Here is a 23,594-nt window from a genome sequence, read left to right on the forward strand (position 1 = left end):
AAAAAAAAAAAAAAAAAAAAAAAAAAAAAAAAAAAAAAAAAAAAAAAAAAAAAAAAAAAAAAAAAAAAAAAAAAAAAGAAAAAAAAAAAAAAGAGACGAAGCGGAGGAGAGGGAGAAGAAGATGTTGTGGTTTCTGCTGGCGGGTGACGACCTTGCTGGCATGGTGTATCAGTTGCGGTGACGACCATCTGTTGTTGAGAAATTGTCTTGTGTCTTCCAGACAGTTTCTCTGGACCGTGGGTCCCGGCTGAAGTTTTTTGACCTTGCCGTGTGTACGTGAATGAGGTTTTCTTCTTGAATGGGGCGTAGAGCAGTAGGAGTGGTGGTAGTTGGAAGTGTTGATGTTGGTGATGTTGGAGGTGTATGCTAGACAAGTGAGTGGACATCAAGGTCTTAAAGTGAGAACTGGAGCTTTCTTTCTCAACTGGTCAGAAGTTCTTTAAAGTCGGCTAAGGACCAGGTTAATTTGAGTTTACTGGAGGTTCCTGAAATTTTTCATCTATGCTGGGGACCACGGTACTCTGGTAGTCTCTATAACATATAGAATGATACCGTCTAGTTAAACCATTGTGTCTACAGTATCATGAGTTATTCATACATGCTTCTTATTGGCCCAAAAGAGAAGTGAAGCACAAATTGCCCAGACAGTCCGGATTTGAAGATAATTTCCACTTTGATTCCCCAGCTGCATTGAAGGTTAGTGTGGTGTCTATAGCCAAGTCAGACACCTTATTCCCCTACCAACTATTACACCCAATAAACGCCTGAATGCAATTGAAGCAACCACCGGGTCGCCTCTGTTCCACCCTATACACCTTCCTGATTACTGTCCTCCATGCTTATGGTGCCTCATTATGGCAACTACACCATCAGTCATTGTGGCAACTGCAGCATTCCATCGACACATTTCCATTTCCAACGCCAGCCCACGAAATAAATGACCATGCCAGTGCTCATACAATCCACGTCACGCCTCATCGCCAAAGCTTCGCTGACGTGCCTGAACAATCAAAACCACCCAGCGCCGCTTGGAGACCCATTGTTCCTCATCACGCATACCTTCGCTGCATGAGCAATGAGCCAGGTTTCTCTACCATCTCTATGACGTTATTTCCAGGACTTCACAATTTCAAGAACTCTCCATTAGAAGCATGAAAACAGGAACCTCAAAATTCTCCGCTCTCCACATTACCACTCTTCTACCAACCGCCTCACAGTGTCTCAAACATTCCAAACAACGAAACTCTCCAATCCACAAATTTCAATCCACAAATTCCAATCCAAAACCTCCAATCCACGAATTCTCCAAATCAATTCTCAAAACCCTTAATTTCCAAAACCACCCCACGACATCCCCACATTTTCCCGGTCCGTGTTGACTACCCGGCTTAATGCAGGCCAGCGTGTTTTAGCTGCATCTATGCGCCCTCTCAATTTCATGAGAGACATCAACACTCACCTCCTCCTTCTTCCTCATGTTCGAACCCCCGGAAAAGAAGGCCGCCCACGGCGTGTTCATGCGCCACGTGGTGCTCGTCACCTCGGGCCTCCTCTCCTTCATCTTCGTCTTGGTTCTCACCACCGGAGCCAACATATGGCATCTCCGAGACGTGTTTTCCGGAAGAGAAAAGAACAACGTTCCCAAGGACAACAACGGCTCGGAAAAGTACAGACCGCAGCAGCCGTACCCGGACATGAAGAAGCTTAAAGTCACGCGGGACTTGCGCTACTACGCCCAGCAGCTAGGGCTCGATTTGGAGGAGTACGACATCACCACAGAAGACGGGTACATTTTGCCATTGCACCGGCTCGTGGACCCGGCGGAGTCGGAGGCGGAGCGGGAACGGAAAACGCCCATTTTGCTCCAGCACGGGCTTCTATCGGCCTCGGGCGCCTGGCTCGCTCCAGGACGAAACTCGCTTCCGTACTACTTTATCCACCAGGGCTTCGATGTGTGGTTGGGCAACAACCGGTGTGAATTTAAACCCCGCCACGCCACGCTCAAGGGCAATCTCATGCACAACGAGGAGTTCTGGGACTGGGATATCCGGGTTTTCGCTGCGTTTGACCTCCCGTGCATCATCGACAATGTGCTTTCCAGAAAGCCCAACCACGAGCAATTGTACCTTGTGGGCCACTCCCAGGGATGCACACAGTCGTTTCTTTTGTTCCGGAACCCGGCTTTGGCGGAGTACCACCGGAAAATCATCCATTTCTTCGCTTTGGCTCCCGCCATCTTTCCTGGTCTGTTGTTCCACGACCGTTCGTTCATTAAGTTTATTCACAACCGCTCGCCCACAGCGTACAAGCTCATTTTCGGCAAAGGCGTTTTTATTGGCTTCCTCGGCTGGAGCAGACGCTACATCGGCACCACCAAGCTCTACTCCATTCTCTCGTACCAGATGTTCAAGTACTTGTTTGGCTGGAACATCCGCAACAACTACAAGGACAAGAAGGTGCAGCACATCCAGTTTGTGATGAACGTGTCGTACATTTCCGCCAAGCTCATGTCGTGGTGGCTTTCGTACTCTGTTGAGGAGGGTTTCCTGAACCAGCTTCAAACGAAAGAAGCCTACGCCAACGGCGACAACTACGCATTCACGCCTGTTTCTACCATCGACGACGACGAAGAAAAGCAGATCGGCACGCTCCTGCCGAATCTCGATAGAAGCTACTCCCGAACCCAGGAGCAGCAGGATATTCCCGTTTCCGACGAAAAGACCTTCTTCCCATACAAGTTTGAGTGGTTTGCGTTCAACAAAAAGCCCGAGGACGTCACGCCCATGACCATCTTCATCTGCGGCGAAGACTACCTTGTGGATGGCCGCCGGTTGGCTTCTCATATGACGCATTACGAACGCAGACTCTACAAAGAGGGCCAGAACCTCAAGGTCTACAACTTGCCCACGTACAACCATCTCGATGTGATCTGGGCGCAAGACTGTATTGGCGAGATTGGCATTGAGGTGGCCAAGGAGATAAAGAAGGATGAGGAAGCGAGAGACATTGAGCCTGAGGTGCCTGGAGAGTCAGAGGAGAAGATCCAGGAGCCGTACGAGTCTGTTTTGGATCCAGCAAAGGTACCCATTGAAGCACCGGCTTGAGCTGGAGCATGATTGAATTCTTGAAAAAGTGCGTTGGCCTACCACTTAATGATACCGTTAATTACTAATAACTGCACCCTAGCGGCACTTGAAATAGCATTACGAATAGCATTAATAAGTAAAAACCTTTGATTCTGGGTTATTTTGGTACAACTCCACTGGCGATGTCGCTCGTTAAGGAAATTAATGAATGTGGAAATCAATGAATGTGGTGTTCAGTGGGATTGGTGGTACCATCGTGGTGTTCAACTAGCTTTATTGAACTTACCTGAGGATAGATTGTGCTTCACTGATCCAATAAATAAGACTCAATTGCATGTACTGTGTTCTATTTTCTTTGTTACGATTGGCAATTCCATTTCTCTTTTTCAAGCCCATCAATTATAGATACCATTATGAGCCATATCTCTGGTCACCAGTTTTTCAACTCTTATAGAACCCACACCCCAATCAACTATATCCCCGCGCTACATACACCACGCAATTGCCTACCACATTTTAAAAAAAAAAATACTTTTATTGTGCCACTGCACATCTGCAATCTCCATCACTACATATCTATGAACGAGCGGCAATCTGCTCATCGGCAAGCTCCAACGCACGCAACATGTAGTGCCAGAACAAGTGCATGTTCACCGACTGGCCAAAGAAAGCACCGCCCTTTTCTTGCTTCAATGGGTCCATGTCGCCGTTCGTCAAGCTGGTCTCTCCTCTGCGCTCTCCGTCTATAGTCACCTTGGTCTTTCTCCTGTAAAAGTTGAAGTCACAGGCGTCGTGGAAGTCTCTAAATTCGTCGCTGTCTCTTGCAGCCATGGTCAAGGCCAAAAACATGGCCAATGGGTCGTGCACCGCAGGTCCCCTGATTTTGCCAAAACGTCTAATGTACAGCTCGTGGTAGAAGTTGATGAGGTCGTAGTAGCACTTGCGGATTCTCGAGTTGTTGGGCCCGTCGGCGTCGTAGATGGCCTTGATCACACGGTCCGTGGCCAACACAGAGTGGGTGATGTTCAAACTGCTCAAGACGGTCTTTTCGGACAACTCGGCATCCTCCAACACAGAGGCAGCGGCGTGTGGGTCACAGTACATGTTGAATTCGGCGTACGGCGTCACGTTGCCGCAGTGGACAGAGCCGCCCATGATCGAAACGTAACGAATGTGCTGCTTCACCTCAGGGTACTTTTCCACAAGCTGGTGGTAGTTTGTCATGGCGCCCGTCACCACAAGCACGATCTCACCCTTGTTTGCCAAAATGGCGTCCCTCATGGCCTCCAAATAACCTTTATCCTCGGAGGCCTTCAACGTAGGAGGAGCCAATCCAGCACCTCCAAGACCAGACTCTCCATGGACCTCTGGAGCATGCTGTGGTTCACACACAAGCGGCTTGGCGGCACCAGCGTAAACCTTGATTTCGTCCTGCTTGAACGCCATAAGCTCAAGCAAGGCCAACGCGTTGGTGGTTGTTTTGTCCAAGGATGCATTTCCATGAACCGTGGAGATACCCAAAAGACGGAAGTTTGGATGAACGGCAGCAAGAAGAATTGCAAACGCGTCGTCGTTGCCTGGATCGCAGTCAAGCCACACGGGCACAGTGGGAGCCTTATCGTCGGAGCCGGTGACCGATTTGTATTGCATTGTTGGAGAAGAAAGGGAGGATGAAAATTGGCGATCTGCGCAGAAAAAAAGCCGTTTATAAGGCTTTTCGCGGGGTACGCCTGGCAATTCCGTGGTGCCGAGTGTTTTGGTCTCGGGGCGGCGAGGTGGGCGGTATTTCCGTGGTTTTTCTTTGTTGCAGTTTCTTTTTGGGTTGGTGATTTTTTCGGAATCCGGGTGTTGGTGGGAAATGGGCACCGTTTGCCGTGTTAGCGCATACGGAAGTGTCAACGCGGGGCGATGTCGCTTGATTCCGAGGAGGCTTTGGAAGGAAGGTTCTTTTTCTTTTCTTTTTTTGGATTTGGCTTTGTAGGGTTTTTTCGCTTGTCGTGAAAAATGCCCCTCCGGACGGAATAAGTGCCCCTCTCGAGATGCCATCTGCACCCCAGGACCCTGCAGTGACGGTGAGGTGGATGATTTGGAGAATTAGAGAATTAGAGGTTGAGTTGGATTGCAATGCAGTTTTAAAGCACTTTCGGGGTATGATTGGAAATATTGGTAAGCAGTGGACGGGGAGGTCTGGAAAGTGAAAGATAGCAGTTTGTATAGATATGGGTGGTCCATTTCGTCTCATACCTATTTTCCATAAATTCTTCTGTTTAGTTGCATTTTGCTCAATTAGCCGCAAGTCTCGGACTTGTGAGCCTTCGGACCCTCCTTCCTTGTTTGACCAGCTGACAGAACACAATGTGCGGTCTTCTTGGCATGTAGTGAATATTCTGAAACCTCTAAGAAGTGAAGGTTCCATACCATATATTACTAGGATTTTGCAGGATCAGGGCTTCAGCGCCACGTACATGAATCCAATGCCACGTACTCAAAAAGCTTATGTGCTAGCTTTGTGCACGATTGTATGATAAGCAAGGTAGCCTGAAGAGCTCAATTTGAAAGGCAGTGAATTTTTGAAATGGTCACTTCGAATCCCGAAAAAAATCCAAGCTCAGAATGCTGTTCTGATACATTTTCAGGCCCCTCTCTACCACACCTCCCGTTCTTTCTACGATTCCAGTACCCGTGAATTCCGGATCCGAAAGTTAATTTGGCATCATCGCCATATTTGAAATTCCTCGCTTGCGCTCTATTGCTCGCCTCCAATGCCCGCCTCCAATGACGGTTTGGCCCCACTACAACTTTCAACCTCCTCTGCTCTATTGTCTGTCTAAATTCACCCCCTAAAGATCGGCTCCCTCCTCCTCCACAGGCACCGTGAAGGCGCCCGCCAAGTACAACGCAGGCTCGTCGATGTTGTGGTGCTGGTAGCTCAAAACTCCCACGCCGCCGGCGTCCAACATGTAGTTGGGGTTCGTGTTGATGGGCTGGTTGACCCAGCGGGCGGCAAAACAACGCAAAATGTGGCCGTGGCCCACCACCAAAATGTCACACGCCTCCTCGTTGTCAAGCGCCTTTCTGTGGATCTCCCGGATCTTCTGGATCACCTTATCGACTCTCTCGGTGACTTGAAGGTACTCTTCACCGTTTTCACAGCCGTCACGCCAGATGTTCCATTTGTCGCCGGGCGCCAAATCCTTATCGAGACCCCTTTCGTGGCGCAAGGCGTGGATCTCCTTAGTAAGCAAGCCCTCGTAGTCACCGTACTCCCATTCTCTGATGTTCTGGTCAATATCAACAGAAACAGCTTCTCTCTGTTTCTCCGACAACCCTTGAAGCAAAAGCTTGACGGTGTGCTGGGCCCGCAAGCGGGGCGACGAGATCACCAACTTCAAGCTGTCGGGCTTGATCATCTGGTAGTTTTCCGGTCCGATCAACTGGTGACCTGTTCTCTCCATCTGCTTGACGCCGAAGGGCGTGAGGTCAATGTCGGTGACGGAGGTGTGCTGGCCCGATTTGGACCACTCTGTCTGGCCGTGGCGGACGAAAATGACTCTGGGGGTTGGGGCTTTCATGAAGAAGAGTAGTTGGTGGAGGTGAGTAGCGAAAAGCGTGCCATGCACGTGGAGGGTGATTGACTTTTGGGTTTGGGGGTTTTTTAAATTATGGGTTGCTGTGGTGGTGGGCTTTTATGGGTATTTTGTCTTTTGGGGGTTTTTAGTGGAGAATTGTGGGTATCGGTTGTGGGGTGGTTGGTCGGGTAAGTGAGATGCGGTGAAGTATGGTATCTGGAGAGGTAGAGTATGGGGAGGAGGGGTGGTGGATTTCTCCGCTTTTTTTTCTTTTTTTCTGAACTTTCTGGAATCGCCGTAACTGGATGGTTTTGATTTTGAACGATGGAGTGTGCTTCACTATGGGCTCTTTGATGTAAGCGGAAGGCTCGGAAGGATGTTCATAGTTAAGTATGGTACCTGGGTGTTCTAGTTGTGCTTTTTAAAAATTCAGGGAACTACTTTTTCGTATTCAGATTCTGGAACTACTTTTGATGAAAATACTATTTCATTTGTTTTCCCATACTTGCTATCGATATACCAGTATCAGAATCCAGACTGACAGGTCGAAATGGCTGCGAAATTTGAAGCACTACCAGATAGGCGTACTACAGAAAGGCGTATTACCAGAAAGGCGGATTTCTAGTCACTATGTGAACAAAAAGTGTATTTGAATAATACAATGGAGCTTTTAAATAGTTTACTGCCTCTCTTATCGCCGCCCAGAGAATCAGAACGTCGATCAGTGTGCCTCATTTCACTAGACTACCCACTTCATACACTTTTGCTAGCAACTCGACCAAACTGTAGCAGACTAAGTGAAATCCCGCTACTTCTTTAACACTAACACAGCTCTTAATACACCTTTAATCCCAAAAGACCTAGGATTTCCCCGTTAACGGCCCAAAATGTGAAATCCACCTATCTCCAACTACCTGGTGTACGGGTGCACCTCTGCCATTTATGCCCATCGATGCACTGATAAAACATCCTACTACTCCAAATGCTGGCCAAAAAAGAAATCACCGATAAGATCCTCTCGCTTCTAAGGACGCTCCCCAAGGACAGAATCAACCACTACGCCTCCTTCAAGGACGTGCAGATCGAGCGGTTTCTGAATCCTGAAAAAATCGCCAAAATCTCCGAACAAGACTTGAAGTTGCAGTATGTCTCGCTCCGGGACTTGGTCAACGACAAGTACAAGAACTTGTACAAGCTTGACGATAAGCTTTTGAAGCCCAAGGGCAACCCACGTTACTACGACCGTATTCTCTCTGAGATCAAGGGAGAGAAGAAGGAGACCTGGGGAGATGCCATCAGAACCGTGTGGTACGGTAAATAAGTGGGTTTTGATGGTTGTTGCATGGGAGATGAAAATGGATCTTCGATTGTAAATAGTAAGGAACATTACAGGAAGTGGGCTTGAAGCTCGTGTAAGGTGAAGATGGGGTAGATGGGGTGCTGGGTGGGTGATTTATAATTGAGGATAGGGGGGTTTGAATACCTACTCTTGCTGAATTGTGGCTCTTTTTGAACAGAGGCTGGTCTCGTGGGTAACAGGATGTTGCTTTCTGGGTTGGTACGGTATTTTCAGGTGCCCTCTAGGTTCAAAGTCTTTAAGATGTCAGAATTGATTGGATTCTTGCAATGAAGGACTCTGCTTAGCTTTTTAGAGAAACATTCTTGAAGAAGCGCTTCAGCTTATGATCAAGAACATCGTCAAAATGGTGCTTTTTGGACCGCTAAGATGACAGTCTTATCATTTACTACAACCAACAACTGATACATGATGGCACACCTGGTAAGTGAATGAGAGTGGAAGTGTGAACTTCCATAAAAAGTGAACATTCAGCTTTGGAGCAAATATTATTTAGTCAAATCGTGACGGAACATGGCCTGTCTGGGTCGGTCCCTTGTCTACCTGTGTTCGAACCAAACACACCCTGAATCCTGAAGCCCTTCGAATTGCTTGAAATCCTACTTTCCTAATTCACCAACTAATATTCAACAATTGCTCCCTCAGGCTAATATGAATTCAAGGAGACGACTGAGGAGCTTTCGATGTACAAGCAATCGACCTCTAATGGGTGCAAACGTGCCCACGCAGAGAATATAGAAAAAGAGATGTACTACTAACTTCTACATTAATAGGTTGAGCAGCACATAAATGAGAATTCTCTGCTTCATTCTGTCATAAATCTTTATTCCTTTCAATATATCCTTCCGGGTGACTATTCGGAAAATATCTTCTTATTAATAGGATTATTACATTGGAAGAGATATAATAATATTAACAATTCACTCTCCCAGAACTTTCTATCGGCTACTAGCAACATTCAAAATATAATCCCCTTGACCGTTCATGAATCACCATCCACACAACTAGAAATCCCCCCTCAACCCTCCACCACATCGACTCTTCATCGATCATGTCCCATCAAAATGTAAAACCACCATACCCTTCAATCCACAATTCCACCAAACTCCAATCCTCTCCAAAATCCATCCCACCCCAACCCGCCTTTCTCTGCAGCTTGGCGAAAATTTTCACCGTCTCTCATTGTCTATACATCTCCATGCGAGACCTTTCCTCGGCACCACCCTAGACCCCACAAGTGCCAAAATCCATATCCCAAAACCACAAAACCACCAAAAATAAAAAGAAAAACACCATCCTTACCGCCCCTTCACCCATACCACCCCACACAATACCCCCAAAAAAACCTCCACATAAATCCATCTCCACAATACACCTCCACACTGGACCCTGTAGGTTTCGCAGCCATCATCTTTTTCATCTACTACCACATCCATAAAACAACCCACCCCCAAAAAACACCACACAAAAACACCCAATGGGCAAACTCAACGTGCGCTCCAAGCTCTGGCTCCCGGCGCTCGGCCTAGCGCTCATTTTCTTGATCGTCAGAGCCTTCCACAGACCGCTGGACTCGTATACGCCAGAACAGATCAACGACATGTTTCAGGATAAACAGTCTTCGCTAGTGCACGTCCGCAAGGTGGAGCTTCGTGAACAGGGGCTCTGGCGGCCGTACATCGATGCCGAGACGCTCCGGTCGCCCAATTGGAACTTGGCTGGGAATTACCAGATCCAAGAGGACCTGGTGCGTTTGGTTTCCGATTCTCAGCAACAGGTGGCCAACATGTTCACCAAAATGCCCATCCAGGCGCAGTCCTTTGAGATGGAGCTTACTTTTCATATTCAGAGCAAGAACACCCGGAATTTGTACGCGGACGGAATGGCGGTGTGGTTCTTGGATGAGCCTTCTCCGTTGGGCGATGTGTTTGGCGCTAAGAACTACTTCACTGGATTGGGCATTTTTGTGGACACGTATCGCAACGGCAAGCAGAACCTGTTTCCTCATATTGTGGCGATGGTGGGCGACGGACGCACGGAATACTCGAAAATGGCCGATGGCTTCGATACCATGTTGGCGTCCTGCCGGGCCAGGAAAGCCGTCAATCCGGAGTCCGGCAGTGTTCGTATGAGAATTGTGTATTTGAAGGACGGCTACTTGTCGTTGGACTTGAACTACGAGCCGGATAACGACAAGAAATGGCGAAACTGCTTTACCGTTTCGGACGTCAAGCTTCCTGTGGTGAAATACCTCGGGTTCAGTGCCGAAACGGGCGAGCTTTCCCATTCTGTGGATATCATCGAAAACAAGGTGTTTGCGTTGTACCACCCGGAGTCGAACGATTTCGTGGCGTCCATCAAGGACTTCCAGAACATGATCGAGACGCAGCAGGAGGTCAACGACAAAACCACCAAAAACAAAAAGACGAGAAACGCCAGAAAGTCGTTGAGAAGACTCAAGGCGGCCGAGCGCAGAATCAAGGAAAAGGAGCGCAGGCTTCGACAGGAAAAGTACGGCGATCCGGATGCCACGCTTATGGTCCGCATCGGCCGCATGTCGCTTACCATCATGAAGTGGGCGTTTGTCGTTTTCTTCCTTGGTGTGTTCTCCTACATTGGGTATAATGTTTATCGTACTCGGAAGCAAACACGCCGCTCCAAGGCAACGGGGTTGTTAGATTAAAGGTGGCGGAGAAAAGCCGTTTTTCGTGATTTAGAATTGTCGGTTTGCAAGGCCAGTGAATTGATGGAATCCGGATTACTAGAGTATTGAAGTTCGTCGAATCAGCGGCTTATTGATTTACGGTGTGCTTGATCAGTGAGTGTGAGTCAATCGTTTACTAGATCAATTTGCGAATACCCCTTTTGCTAGAGTGTGAAAAGCTTTGTTAAACATCCGCTAGATCACTGATTTGTTGATGTACGGTTTGCTAGATTAATGAATTTATCAACAAAATTACTGTATCAGTGATCTATTGAATTACCATTAGTTGCGAGTCTCTGCGATTTATCGATAAGCAGCCTTTCAGCAGCAATTTCCAAGTCATTTCAATAACCCGCTAGTTCAAGCAGTATGTGGTAGGCTCCTTTATAAACTATTTGATATTGGCTAATCCTTCAGTAAAATGGCCTTGTTCTTTTAGTTCCCCAATCAGTTCCCTAATTAGCTGCCTGGCCTACCTCTTTCTCGACTTGACCGTAGAGCTGGCCACCTCGGCGCCGCTGGCCTCCACTTCCCCCTCCCCATCAAGCTCAAGCTCGTACGTCTGTCTGTAGACGCCGAAAAACCGCTTCACCACACTATCCGGAATCAAGCTCAAGAACTTCTCGCCCTTGACGTCGCCCTCGGCAAAAGGATCAAGCTGTGTGGTGGCCAGCTTGAGCTCAAAGCCTCTTTTCTCGAGAACAGGCCGGTTGAGCTCGTCCACCGAATATGCATCACACAGAAGCACTGTGCGAGGAGCCTTCTTTTTGAGCTTGTTTTTCTTGACGTACGCCGCCGCCAAAACCCGTGTTTTCTCCACGGCAATGTCCAAAAGATCGCTCTGCAAGCCGGCCTCCTTGTACGCTTTTCTAACGTGAAAACCGGTGATTTGAGCGTAGAAGGTGTCTTTGGAGGACTTTTCCGGAACCAGCACCACCGTGACGACGGCAATGGGCGACTCTCTGTATTCTATGAGCTCCGTTGTTGCCGAGGCCGTTTCCAAAAATTCAGCACTGGCCTTGTTTTCCAAGTCCTTGGGTGACGAGTTGGCATACACCTTCAACGGAAACAGAAAAAGCCGCTGCTGGTACGCGTCGCCGCCCAACTTGTCGCTGATCTCCCTGATCTCGTCTGTGAGAAGAAAACTCGTGAGTCCCACCGTTCCCGCCACGAAAATGAGCGACGGAAACACCGCAGTAACCAAGTACTTATTGTGCAACACTAGGTCGCCAAACTCGGCCCACGTGTCCAGCACGGCCCACAAGTCGTGGAACTGGTACACCACGGTGACGGTAAGCACCAGAACCATGAAGATCTGGGTGGCTGGGTGCCAGAAGATCCGGGCATTTGTCTTTGACTGGAGCTGTCTGTAGAAGTCACCGTGTAAGGTCAAGGCGGAGAGGGCCAAACGGGGACGCAACGGGCTTCTGCGGATGGTCGCGGGAACCTCTCTGTCCAAGGGTTTGTGGAGATCCAAGTCGGGGTGGTAGACCATTGTGTAGTTGGAAAGTGGCAGCTGAGGTTCGTAAGCGAGAGATGACACATTAGTGCATGCATGAGACGTAGGCGTATAAGCTGCACGTGGGGTGTTTCCGAGATTGGACAGGTGGAAGAGTTGGCTTTTTTTTTTTTTTTGTTGAAGGGGCGTTTTAGTCGTTTTGGGTGGGCGTGTCGATTTTTGTTAATTTGGTTTTTTGGGTTGGTTGGAGTGGAGTAGTTTGGGGTGGGTGGATGGGTCTTATCGGCTAGCGCTAATTTGTGCATATCGGTGAGGTGATGAGGTGATTGTGGAGGTGGTTGTGGAGATGAGTATGGGAATTGAGGGTTATTTGGTTGAATCGCTCATGGTTTTCTTTATACTCTGGTGTTGGCTTGAAGCAGGTTATGAAATAAATGTGGGTGTTCCAAGTACATTGTAGTTCTCATCTGAGAAGTCATCACGTTTTGGGATTTCTGGGGCTTTCCGAGGCCTTTATAAGGATTTTTGCTTAGAACTATCATTTTCTGGCAGTCTTTTCCAGCGATTTAACGAAAAAATTTAAGCCTACAGAAAACAGCCTTCTCCGTGTGAAGCCTGATCAGCACCTCCAGTACCGATAATGCAAGTCGCATTTCTCTTCAACACTCTCTTGAAGGCAAATCATCTTTTATCATTTACCGTACACGAATTACCTTGTGATACACACACAACATGTTTGCATCAAATCATATAATGGCCCTAGCCTTCTTCACTATATCATCGTGTTCTAACACCTCTGATATCGACACAAATTACTACAATCAACTATATATGTCCAAGTCAGTTTACACACAATTCACTTCCTTCAATTTAACTCAGTTTGCCCAATGCTTAAACACTAGCAATAGTGAGATAAGAATATTGAAGTCGCTGTTCGGTAGGTACACTGTCGTACCTAGATTTAACTTAGAGTACGATTCTTCTACCTGGTTAGATTGTTTAAGGGAACAATCTGTGAGCACGGCAATGTTCGTCTCGGATGGCACTTTCATTGAAAGTGATGAAGAAGACGAAGATATGGAGGGTTCAGAAGTATTGGAATGGTACTGTAAGTTTGCCACCCGAGCTATCAGTAATTTAGAGAAGTGAGCTGATCCACTAAATAATGTTCGGTATTTCAAGGACGATTCATGGGCTTGTGACAATCCACAAAAGGCCCTGAAAAATCCGGAAACAACTCTTCAATGCGGTTCAGCCATTGTGCAACTTTGAACGGCTTCCGCCTCTTCAGCCATCTCATATTATGCCTCAACTGTCCCGTGGATATATGAGCCCTGGAGCTGACCTGGTTAGCCAAGAAGCACCATGTCAATATAGTCTGTTCCACGAATACCCATGGTTTGACACCTTGATATTGACTTCGAAATACGGGAAACTCTCGAGAAGGCAAGGGAGGCTGATTTCGGGTAAATTGTTGAAACCTCCCTCGAATCAACTGCAATAGCTCTAAATGCCGTAAAACTGATCAAACACGAACTCTTCAAACCATCCACGGCTCAATCGACTAAACGCTCATAACGATCACATCCAATGCCTTCACCAGTTCGTATAACGCCCCTTCTGCCACTGATTTAAAAATTACATTTGCATAAATACCTCGCAATGACTCCCTCTATCCATTAGACCCAATGACTCCAACCGACCTACCAAGTCCAACGCTGTACATCACATCGGTTTCTACAAACCCCAGTGTGGTGGCTCATGCATATCCTTGTGGCCTGTCATCCTCGGTGTTCTACGGTGACATGGCTTGGGATGACTTCGATAAAGCCGGCGAGGTTTTCGCTTGTGCTGTGTCCGATACTAATACAGCCAAAGGTGACCAGTCTCTATGGTTCAAAAAAACGTCAGAGGCATCCATCAAGAGCACAGGACTCTTGGGGATGATTTTTCTAGCTTCAGTTTTGATCAATGTGGCTCTCTGGTTGTGAGGGCCACTGCTTTTGACCTTTTGGGTACAACTTTAGTTTACCTTCCTTACTTTTATCGATCTTTGAATAATACGACGATTTTTGCCACAAGCTGTGTAAGACTCTCCTGTCGATTCATATAACATACACTGTTATAAGAAGCGTATTCCATGTGCATCCAAAAGTAAGTGTCTGTATTTTTCAATGGAGTAGGAATACTTTCCTACCGTCATGATAAATTATTCATGAACAAATGCGGCAAACAGACAAGTCTCCGTTTTTGCTGACTCTTCACTATTGCCGTGGAAAATATGAAAAGCCACATAAATGACATTCCCGCTCCCTAAACCATCCTTTTTTTTTAATAGTGAGTTCTACAAGATACTTTGATGAGCACATGCAAACATAAGCCCGAGACTCTGAAAAAGACGTCCTCTGAGAAGGTGAGTACGATTTTTCTATTTCGAAAATTGGGCACAAATCTCCAGCGTCTGATTCCTGAAGAGGTTGGGGCTTTAGGTGAAAGGCTCTTCTCATTTCGTACGGTAGGAGTGTGGATTCTGGGAGAGCACCACCAAATCACAGAAGTCCTTCTTAAAGCTTCTCGGTTGGTCAGAAATCCTTATACGAAGCCTCTTATTGAAACAGCGAGATTACGGTACGGCGTTTTTTCATTGGGGGAGGGACCAAGTCCTGGTAGCACAATGCTTGCTTTTGAAACCCGAACAACAATACTCACATACGACTGGACTGACCTCACGATGCCCTTACATGTAGAAGAGAATTGTTTTCTTGCTGATGGTAAAGAGAAGGTGACATTTCCTGTTTCGTGTTTCCCCGTTACCTACCTCAACAAAGGGTTCACCCCAGACTTGGACACTGACTCGATCTATCACCTCACCGATAAAAAAATCAATCATGTTGAGTGTGAAATATCGAAAAGATCTCTTTGCTGCAGACGAACACCCTTATCGACTCATGGAATCTAGTCTGTGGGTCCCTGCCAAGTTTGATCTAGATTTAAGTTTCCTTGATCGCGATGGCTTTGAGAGCACCTCCGAGGAAACTTTCATCATCACAAGGGGACGAGTCGAGTTACTAGAATTCAGTATTATACCAAGTTTCGACGCTGTTATCAGTGACGTTCGCTCCGTTGTTCTTTTCGATAAAAAGGCGTACAAGGCAATGTGTCTATCAACATGGCCGTCTAGCATTCCTTCTGAAGTGTGGGACTGTGATTTACCAGACCTTGGCCCCACCTTTTACACTCATGATTTCATCAGAAGCTACGCCTTGAAAGTTTCATTCACAGTAGCACATAAGGAATTTCCGGACACGAACGTATCTGCATTTATGGAGTTCAATATTGCATCAATACTGAAGGAGTACATCAAACAAAAGGACAAGCCTCTTATGCCTCAAAGCTTTCCTGGGTGTATTTTTAAACAAGGGACCTTTGAGCTTTTTCTTGAAGACTCACCAGCTCTCAGGTTGGCTCACGAAGTTCCATCTCTCAAAAGTCCCCGATATAGTTCACAAGATAGCTTCCAGCGATACATCATTCTGTGTGAAAGCAAAGAAGTTGTGACTTGCAATGTCCTTGCAAAAGAGAGCAAGGGCTCCTTTGATGAGGTCTCCCATCTGTCTGGGAAGAACACCCCGAAAACCTCCGAGCATGTATTGGAAAGAGAGATATCTTCCAGTCTGGACGAGGAGATAATCTCTCGTCCCAGACTGTTCAAAAGAGTAGCCTCAAAGGCTCGAAACTGGTTAGCTCGTCGAAATCCTCTGTCAAGCTCATCAAAAAGCTTTTCTAGTACTGGTACGTCACATGTTTCGAAAAGTTCTTCAACTTGGAGCTCGGCTCTAGGATCAGAAGCCTCGATTTTACAGTGTATTGTTTCGGCCGGCCGGGTCGAGAGAGAAACTTCTAGGCGGTTTACTTCAGAACACCGCAAACTGTACCCGATTCAGACTTTTTCTATGGGTGCCGAGAAAGTGCCCTTGATAATTGATGCTAAAGTCGATAACTATGGCGGAATTTGCCATTTACAGAAGATTGGTGCTGTTGTAAAAGTGAAGCCGGGTACAAAGCTTGCAAAACTTGTTTATGTGTACGCCATAGTTGCAAAAAGCTACAGTGATAGGGTCCAAGAACATGTTCTGGCTGAAGATTTTGAGATTCAATTTGAGAGGCTCGAAATAGTTCTTGAAGAGAAGAATTTCAAAAAGATGGAGCAAACAACTAAAGAGACGCTTTTGCTTGATACCAAATGCCTTCCAGTCGTGACCTGGAGCTGCTTTGATGAAACCATCTGTTATGGATCTGCCAAAGCTTTTAAATTCCCGCAGCACATATTTGAAAGCAGCGAAATTCCTCTTGATGTTCAACCCACTCGTGTCACTCCAGAGCATGCTCGAATGTATAGATTACTAGGCCGATTACTGTTCTCGTCACAAGGCTGTACACACACAGCGTACTGGGACCAAAACATATATATCGCCGCTTTCGACCAAGATCCAAAGGTTATCAACCTCTGATATCCTGCGGCGCTCCTAACAATGCTTTTCTTTAAGTCTTGGTGTTCTCGTATTCCTCAAGCTATGTTCTTCAACTCGGTCTTACTTCGTAAGTGCTCTTAAGAATCTGCACGGCTTCCAAAGACTGCTGCTGTAAAGGCATTGTAAGACTTGCAGAGATCACATAACATAAGGCAGGACGCTAAGAAAAGTGCCTTTTTCTCATAACGCCTTGAGCCAAAAGCGTCCGTAACTCACCTCTAATTGGAATCTTTTACCGGAAAAAAGTAATCAAAAGTCAAGAGATTTGTCGAGGACAAATCCGATAAACGGAGTTGCCGACACCTGAAACCTACAAATACTCAGTTGAGCTGCAATGAGGAAAAAGGGCCAGAAATCAAAATGTCAAAGATAACCGAGTCTCCGAGTGTATCCGCTTTATCTCCAGATAATTCAACATTTACATCTCCAGCAAACTCAACATTTACATCCACAGAAAATAACTTAATGGCCTATTACTGTCAGGGTAACACTTCCTACTTAGGCTACCTGAGTCTTGATTGGGATGCTGCGGATAAGATATACGAATGTGGCAGAAACGCCTCTCTCCAACATGTCAGGTTTCTGGGTGCCGTCGGTAAAAGTATGGCACTGATTCATGTGGTCATCTTGATAGCTACACTTTCCGTAAGTGTAACTTTGTTCTGGCTTTAGTTAGTGAATTGACATGAAATAGCTAGAAATGAATGAATAATACTGTTGCTTGTGTAAAACGGCTTTAGAGGTAAGTTATATATGGAGCTTATCTCAGCAATTGATCGTATTTATCTTTTCTTCTCTAATTACAGATATGATGCTCATAATGACAGTTTGACTAATGGTAATCACTCAATAACATCTTGATAACCTACTTTCTATAGAAACGAGATACAAAAAACTCACCATACGCCCATGTCCAGAATAACCTACAAGGTTTCGATTTTGCTAGGTTATTTTGACTCACCTTGGCTCAAAACGTAAAACACGTCATGAGAAGCTTCTCTTGGCAAACACCCTCTCAAAAGGAGCGAGTCTCCAAACCGTATTGTTCGGTTATCCAATAAACGTCAGGACCATTTTACGCAGGTTTGAAGGGTTTGACACCTCTAAGCCCCTATTCTATGGGAAGTTTGATGTTCGATTGATCTGATTCATAAGGGTAACATCAAGAAACTGGTACACTCTGACATTCATACTCTAGCATGAAAAGCGATTCCCTAATCGAATAGTGATAATACGTTGAATGCTCCATTGACCGGTTTTATTCTAATGCCTCAAATTTTTGTATTGAGTGAACAAACCAGGGCTTCTTTTTTGACAGGGCTTCTATTTTGACAGGGCTTCAAGACGTCAAATTATTGTACACGCAAAACCCACCTCTTTACCGAAATGCACCCACGCACTTTATAAACCGCTCAAGTCCACCAATTTGTGTGCTCCAGTTGATTCTTGCAACAAATAAATCTTAAAAGGGTGCATCTTTGATATGTTGAAATAAAGGCCCCTTCTCATAAAACACACGATAAAAACGATGAAGAGCCCTGAAGTGCCTGGTTTGCCAAGGGCTGGGCACTGTCTTGTTTGACGTCTTCTGGACCTACTTCTTATAGTCAGTACGAATGAAAAATGGTCCCGATTACTCGTGCTTTGAGACTTACACTTGAAGACATAATTTAGGTTTCATTCCTGGAAAGACAATCTTTTTAAAGTTTGAGCAATACCAGTCATGATGGTAACTCTCCTTTTCAAAATCCTAAACTCAACCTCCTCCACAAAACTAAAACGGCTATCATAAAAACTAAAAAGGCTCATAACACAAGCGAGACTGGAAATTCCGTGGGGCATAACGAACCCTCCTTGGCTCAAATGAAATCCGTATCTCGGTGGTATCCATTTCATCGGGCTCATATATATTGTCTAGATTTCAGTGAAACAAAAAGCTCACCAAAATGACTCCAACCAATTTTGCAGCTCCTTCGCTGTACACCGCTACACCTTCTGTGGGTCCTGAGATTGTCCATTATGCGTACCCTTGTGGTGATACTACTTTGATTCTTGAGGACCAGCTTGACTGGAAAAGTGCTGAGAGAATTTTCGACTGTGCCCAGAGAGACATTGACGAGGTCATTACCAACGGAGCGACCAGGGCTGGCATGTTTCAGATGTTATTGGTCGGTACGCTTTTGCTTAATTTGGCAATTTTGATGTGATCTATTGACCTCCTGTTGTGAACTCTATATACTTTAATCAATTTTTTTCCTATTCCAATGTAACAAACCTTAGTTCTTTTGATTTTGTCAATTTAGTTTTATGGAAGTATGGATCAGTATCTATCTATGACGCAGGACTCTAAAATCTGGGGTCAGACCATCGCATAGATCTGGAAAGTACCGCCATCAAATTGTACGCTTTGATTAATTGAGCTCAATATGTATGTCTAACCATCAATTAAACATTTCTCTTCTCCTCCCAATTTTTTGAAATAATTTTTTCAAACTTAGTACGGTCGATTTTCGGCATTCTCTTCATCGGTCGCCATCACCCTGTGACTTGGGCTCCTAACACAGCACACAGAAAAAACAGCTTGTGATTCCCAAATCCCACAATAAACTAATAAATCAAAAACCTTTCAGTGTCAAAAAATCCCTGCTTTCGTTCTCCTCCCCCAACTAAACAACGGAATTCTCAATCACCTCGAAACTGAACCCCATATGCGTAAGAGCCCTTTCATGGCTTGGCGAAACCCTCGAAGGTGGAATTTTGCACAGACACCAAATTGCATTAACGTTAGCAGAAAGTATGCTGGCTTCTCCGACCCGGAAACAAGCCCTAGGGTTATGCAACTATCCAGGAATCCACAGGACAATGTTTAGCCTATTATGTTGAAAGTCTTGCAGCCAAGATGCCCGGGTATCGGAAGGATCCGTTTCTATAAGACCCATGATTTACTAGACCATCCAGACTTACCCAAAATTCACCATGTCGAACACTGACGCATCCTCCTTGTCTGAATTACAAGCCTCGTACTGTGGATCTTCATCTTACACAGAATACACAAGCCTCGACTGGGATGCTGCAAATCAGCTTTTTCAATGTGCAAGAAACCAGTCTTTTGAGAAGGCAAAGCTTGGAAACGCAGCTTCAGGAAATGGAGTCAGCCTGGTGCAGGTGATGTTGTTGATCTCCACTCTTTCTTTGAGTGTGGTTTTGTTCTGGCTCTAGGTCTGTTTGCAGTGTATAGTTTTAATTAAAATTATCGACCATTTTGTGTAGATCCGTGAAGCTTGAGTGGGTTGTGGAGTAGTGGTTCTCGCAGTGAGCCAGTCCGACCCATTGTAGTTTTGGGCAAATACTGGCAATTGGTATGAAAATTGGAATTAGAGATTGGTGCAACTCTAAATGCTTCCTCTATGTCTTCAACACCCGTCTATATCTGGAACTTGGAGTCATGGTCTCACGATAGTGGCACAACCTTCAACAGTGCAATTTCTGCAAACGTCAAGTATGCTTCTAGGGTACCCAAGAAGGGCCTCAGAGCTTAGTTTTTACACCCACAATTATATTTTAGCTTTTATCAGCCCCGTTTTTTTTTTTTTTTTTTTTTGTATATTTATTTGCCTTTGATCATACTACTATACCTAGTAACTGCGAGAGCTAGTCTAACTTCCACTACCGTCTCTACAATTTCGTCCATCCTCGTAGTCTCATAGTTCAATTGAAACAGCCTTCAAAACTCCTCTTTTCTCTTCCCTTTCTTCTTCCTTCTTTGACACTAAATGGCCTTGTGATATTTGAAGCATCGCATGACCTCTGAGACTGATAACTTGAAGACATGCTGTGGCTCGAGGGTTCCCAAAGCTCAAACAGACTGAAGAGAACAGGAAAATAGAATGAAGCAAAAAGTAATTTTGTGACTCCAGAGAATCTACGACATAGAAGATCGCATTACCAACCACAGGGTTCACTTGGCATTGAAGTTCTTTCATGGTATACTATCAACCAACAACGGTGCCCATGCTGGATAAACAACTCCCAATTACACTGGACCATCAAGGAGACATTTACTATCAAGCCTCAAGTTACCCATAACAAACGGATAAGAGTGGCATGGATAGAACGTGGTAACACCACGCAAACCAGCCACATCTCACAGTCCCAGGGGACCCACCACGGTGCCAATTACGCTGTATCCCCTAATTTCATCAACCAATGAAACAGCCAAGTCCAACAGGCCGCCTGTTTGTCTTCCAGACCCACCCTGCTCGACCATGATCGACCTCACCAAGACGCAATTGAAGGGAATGCGTTTCCAGAGCCAGTGCGCAAACGACAAGGTACGTAGTTTCATGAAAAGGAGCAAAGCAGCGAAAAAGGAGCAAAACAGCGGTTAATCCTTCCACGGACAATCACTCTATAGATTTCCCATCTCAAGTGCCAGGCAATAGGAGATTCACCAAACGTCGCTCTCACCATTGGTGCTTTCAACGGTCTCGTCACCGACTCCGCAAAATCGAATCAACGGAGCCGATCAGAAATTACGTAATCCACAATGGAAGCTGCTGAATTCGTCCAAAAACACCGCCCGTTAGCCGTTTTCTCGACCATGCCGTCTGACGCAGGGACGGTTTCTGAGCATTCGACGACATACATACCTCCAGCCCAGCAGCGCAAACCACCCACCCAGCAGCGAAAAAACCCCGATTCACAAAAAAAAAAAAAAAAAACCAGCCTTCCGTAGTCCACCACCTCATCAAAAATCAGTAAATTACATTTTTTAGTGAAACCCACCCACCCCGCCCGACCTCCCCCGGGCCGACGGAGAACTCCCCAGAAGTCCGAAAACGTCACTCCACGCCACCACGCCAACGCCATACGTCAAAGCGAAAAAAATAACGCATACCACCTTCCACCTCGCCGCGTCAGGTCCCGGGCCTTTTTTGCGCCCCGCCTTTATCCCCGGCTGCCCCTCGCCAAATGCCCCCCAGGTATCGTGACTTGATGACTCAAAACGCCTTTTTACTCCTCCATGCTGCTGCTGCCCATGAACATCCACACAAAACATGCCTCTGCTGATTTCTGCCTCTGAGCCGTCGCTCGACCTGGCCTCGCTTCGCCTGGAGCATGCGGCTAGAGCTCTCCAGCGGGACCTGGACGACCTTGAACAGGCGAAAAGTGGTGCCAGTGACGGTGGGCCTCTGGGAGACGAAAAGGTCGCTAGTGGCGCCCGCCGGGGGCTTTTGGCCCAGATTACGCTTATAGCGGAGATTGAAGATGCCCGGTGCTACGGCCGTGGCATCAAATATGTGCTTCTTTTCATCGTGGTGCTTGCGTGCTTTCTGGGACCCATGGGCACGTCCATTTTGTATCCGGCGTCGCCTGACGTGGCCCAGAGCTTGGGGACGTCCGAGAGTGTGGTGAACATCTCCGTCGGAACGTACATTTTGTCCCTTGGTATCTTCCCGCTCTGGTGGCTGAACTTCTCTGAACGACACGGCCGAAGGACCATATACATCATCTCGTTCACGTGGTTTTTGGCCTTTTGCATCGGCTCTGCTTTGGCGCCGTCCATCGGCGTGCTTATAGCGCTTCGGTTCTTGTCGGGAGCTGGTGCTTCGTCCGTTCAAGCTTGTGGTGCCGCTACTGTGGCCGACTTGTACGTCCAGGAAGAACGGGGTTTTGCGCTAGGCCTTTTCTACCTCGGCAACCTCGTTTCGATCTTTTTGGCGCCCGTCATTGGCGGTGCCGTTTCCGAGGCCTGGGGCTGGAGAGCCACCATGTGGGTCATGGTCATTGCGTGTGGCCTTATTCTCGTTTTGGTGGTTTTTCTCTTGCCAGAAACGCTCAGAAAGGACGACAATATGACGCTTGTCATGCAGCGGCTCCAGGAGCAGCTCGAGGCCAACAACGAGAAGGACCCCGCCGCTATCGGTGCCGTTTTGACCCGGGAACGCTCGATCCACCTGATGTCTGGTGCTGACGTTTCTATAGCGCCGGAAAGGTACCTCACCAACAACTCAGAGCACTCTGCACGGCTCCAGGAACTCGCCAAACAGGCCTCCTTGGTGGAAACCCACGCCAGCTGGTCCACACAGCTCTATGACTACTTGATTCGGCCGCTTCACTCGGTGGTGCTTTTGGGCTACCCGCCGGCGCTCTTGTCGATCATGTACTCGTCCATTCTTTTCGGCGGCATGTACTTTTTCAATGCCTCCTTGACGTACGGGTACAGCAGGGACCCGTACAACTATAGCCTGGTGGTGGTGGGTCTCATGTACATTCCGATGTCGGTGACGTACGTGATAGCGTCGCTTTTTGGCGGGAAATGGCACGATAAGCGCCTCAAGCGGTATGCGGCAATGCACGATGGAGATTTGGCGGGAGAAGCCAGGATCTCGTGGAACTGCGTTATCGGCGTCATTGGCTATCCGATCTCCTGCCTCATTTTCGGCTGGTGTATCCACTATGGAGAGCACTGGGTGACGCCACTCGTGGGAACGGCGCTTTTCGGCTTCTCCTATATGCTTTTAGTGGGTGTCACCTTCACGTATGTGGTGGACGTGCTTCCAGGCAAGGGAGCCACGGGCGTAGCTCTCAACAACTTGGTGCGTCAGGTTCTCGCTGCCATCGCGACGTTTGTCACTGTGCCTCTCACCGAAGCTCTCGGAACAGGCGTATTGTTCTCCATCATCGCCGGAGTGATCTCTGTGTGTGGACTCATGCTTCTCTATCTCAAGCTCCGTGGACGGCAGCTCCGCCAGAGCTATAACATCGCCGACTTTTACCGCCGGCTTTAGACACCCCACTTATTTATTCAAACTCATTCATCATGACATCTGCTCGTCTATTCTCTTTAGACCTCTCTCTAGATGCATGCACGCTGCACCCCGGCT

General features: G+C 46.9%; 9 protein-coding genes across 9 annotated transcripts; 6 read left to right on the plus strand and 3 right to left on the minus strand.

Annotated features, from left to right (window-relative positions):
- Positions 1 to 1,475: 1,475 nt before the first annotated feature.
- C7M61_005035 (sterol esterase) lies at positions 1,476 to 3,104 on the plus strand (the record flags this gene model as incomplete). Its single annotated transcript, XM_024860347.1, has 1 exon — positions 1,476 to 3,104. One exon carries the CDS (start codon positions 1,476 to 1,478, stop codon positions 3,102 to 3,104), a length of 1,629 nt encoding a protein of 542 aa, XP_024711409.1.
- Positions 3,105 to 3,662: 558 nt separating this feature from the next.
- Positions 3,663 to 4,736, minus strand: C7M61_005036 (trifunctional uridine nucleosidase/nicotinamide riboside hydrolase/nicotinic acid riboside hydrolase; the record flags this gene model as incomplete). The annotated part of the gene is made up of 1 exon (XM_024860348.1): positions 3,663 to 4,736. The coding sequence occupies one exon, from the start codon at positions 4,734 to 4,736 to the stop codon at positions 3,663 to 3,665; it is 1,074 nt and encodes a 357-aa protein (XP_024711410.1).
- Positions 4,737 to 5,926: 1,190 nt separating this feature from the next.
- Positions 5,927 to 6,658, minus strand: C7M61_005037 (uncharacterized protein; the record flags this gene model as incomplete). The annotated part of the gene is made up of 1 exon (XM_024860349.1): positions 5,927 to 6,658. One exon carries the CDS (start codon positions 6,656 to 6,658, stop codon positions 5,927 to 5,929), a length of 732 nt encoding a protein of 243 aa, XP_024711411.1.
- A 979-nt stretch (positions 6,659 to 7,637) lies between these two features.
- C7M61_005038 (uncharacterized protein) lies at positions 7,638 to 7,976 on the plus strand (the record flags this gene model as incomplete). The annotated part of the gene is made up of 1 exon (XM_024860350.1): positions 7,638 to 7,976. One exon carries the CDS (start codon positions 7,638 to 7,640, stop codon positions 7,974 to 7,976), a length of 339 nt encoding a protein of 112 aa, XP_024711412.1.
- A 1,513-nt stretch (positions 7,977 to 9,489) lies between these two features.
- C7M61_005039 (uncharacterized protein) lies at positions 9,490 to 10,695 on the plus strand (the record flags this gene model as incomplete). The annotated part of the gene is made up of 1 exon (XM_024860351.1): positions 9,490 to 10,695. The coding sequence occupies one exon, from the start codon at positions 9,490 to 9,492 to the stop codon at positions 10,693 to 10,695; it is 1,206 nt and encodes a 401-aa protein (XP_024711413.1).
- A 493-nt stretch (positions 10,696 to 11,188) lies between these two features.
- On the minus strand, positions 11,189 to 12,211 carry PHO86 (Pho86p; the record flags this gene model as incomplete). The annotated part of the gene is made up of 1 exon (XM_024860352.1): positions 11,189 to 12,211. The coding sequence occupies one exon, from the start codon at positions 12,209 to 12,211 to the stop codon at positions 11,189 to 11,191; it is 1,023 nt and encodes a 340-aa protein (XP_024711414.1).
- Positions 12,212 to 13,863: 1,652 nt separating this feature from the next.
- C7M61_005041 (uncharacterized protein) lies at positions 13,864 to 14,166 on the plus strand (the record flags this gene model as incomplete). The annotated part of the gene is made up of 1 exon (XM_024860353.1): positions 13,864 to 14,166. The coding sequence occupies one exon, from the start codon at positions 13,864 to 13,866 to the stop codon at positions 14,164 to 14,166; it is 303 nt and encodes a 100-aa protein (XP_024711415.1).
- Positions 14,167 to 15,063: 897 nt separating this feature from the next.
- On the plus strand, positions 15,064 to 18,914 carry C7M61_005042 (uncharacterized protein; the record flags this gene model as incomplete). The annotated part of the gene is made up of 2 exons (XM_024860354.1): positions 15,064 to 15,891; positions 18,645 to 18,914. 2 exons carry the CDS (start codon positions 15,064 to 15,066, stop codon positions 18,912 to 18,914), a joined length of 1,098 nt encoding a protein of 365 aa, XP_024711416.1.
- A 2,850-nt stretch (positions 18,915 to 21,764) lies between these two features.
- Positions 21,765 to 23,498, plus strand: C7M61_005043 (MFS transporter; the record flags this gene model as incomplete). The annotated part of the gene is made up of 1 exon (XM_024860355.1): positions 21,765 to 23,498. The coding sequence occupies one exon, from the start codon at positions 21,765 to 21,767 to the stop codon at positions 23,496 to 23,498; it is 1,734 nt and encodes a 577-aa protein (XP_024711417.1).
- Between the last annotated feature and the right edge of the window lie 96 nt (positions 23,499 to 23,594).

This window comes from Candidozyma pseudohaemuli, assembly GCF_003013735.1.
Source record: "Candidozyma pseudohaemuli strain B12108 chromosome Unknown scaffold00021, whole genome shotgun sequence".
Classification (NCBI taxonomy): domain Eukaryota; kingdom Fungi; phylum Ascomycota; class Pichiomycetes; order Serinales; family Metschnikowiaceae; genus Candidozyma; species Candidozyma pseudohaemuli.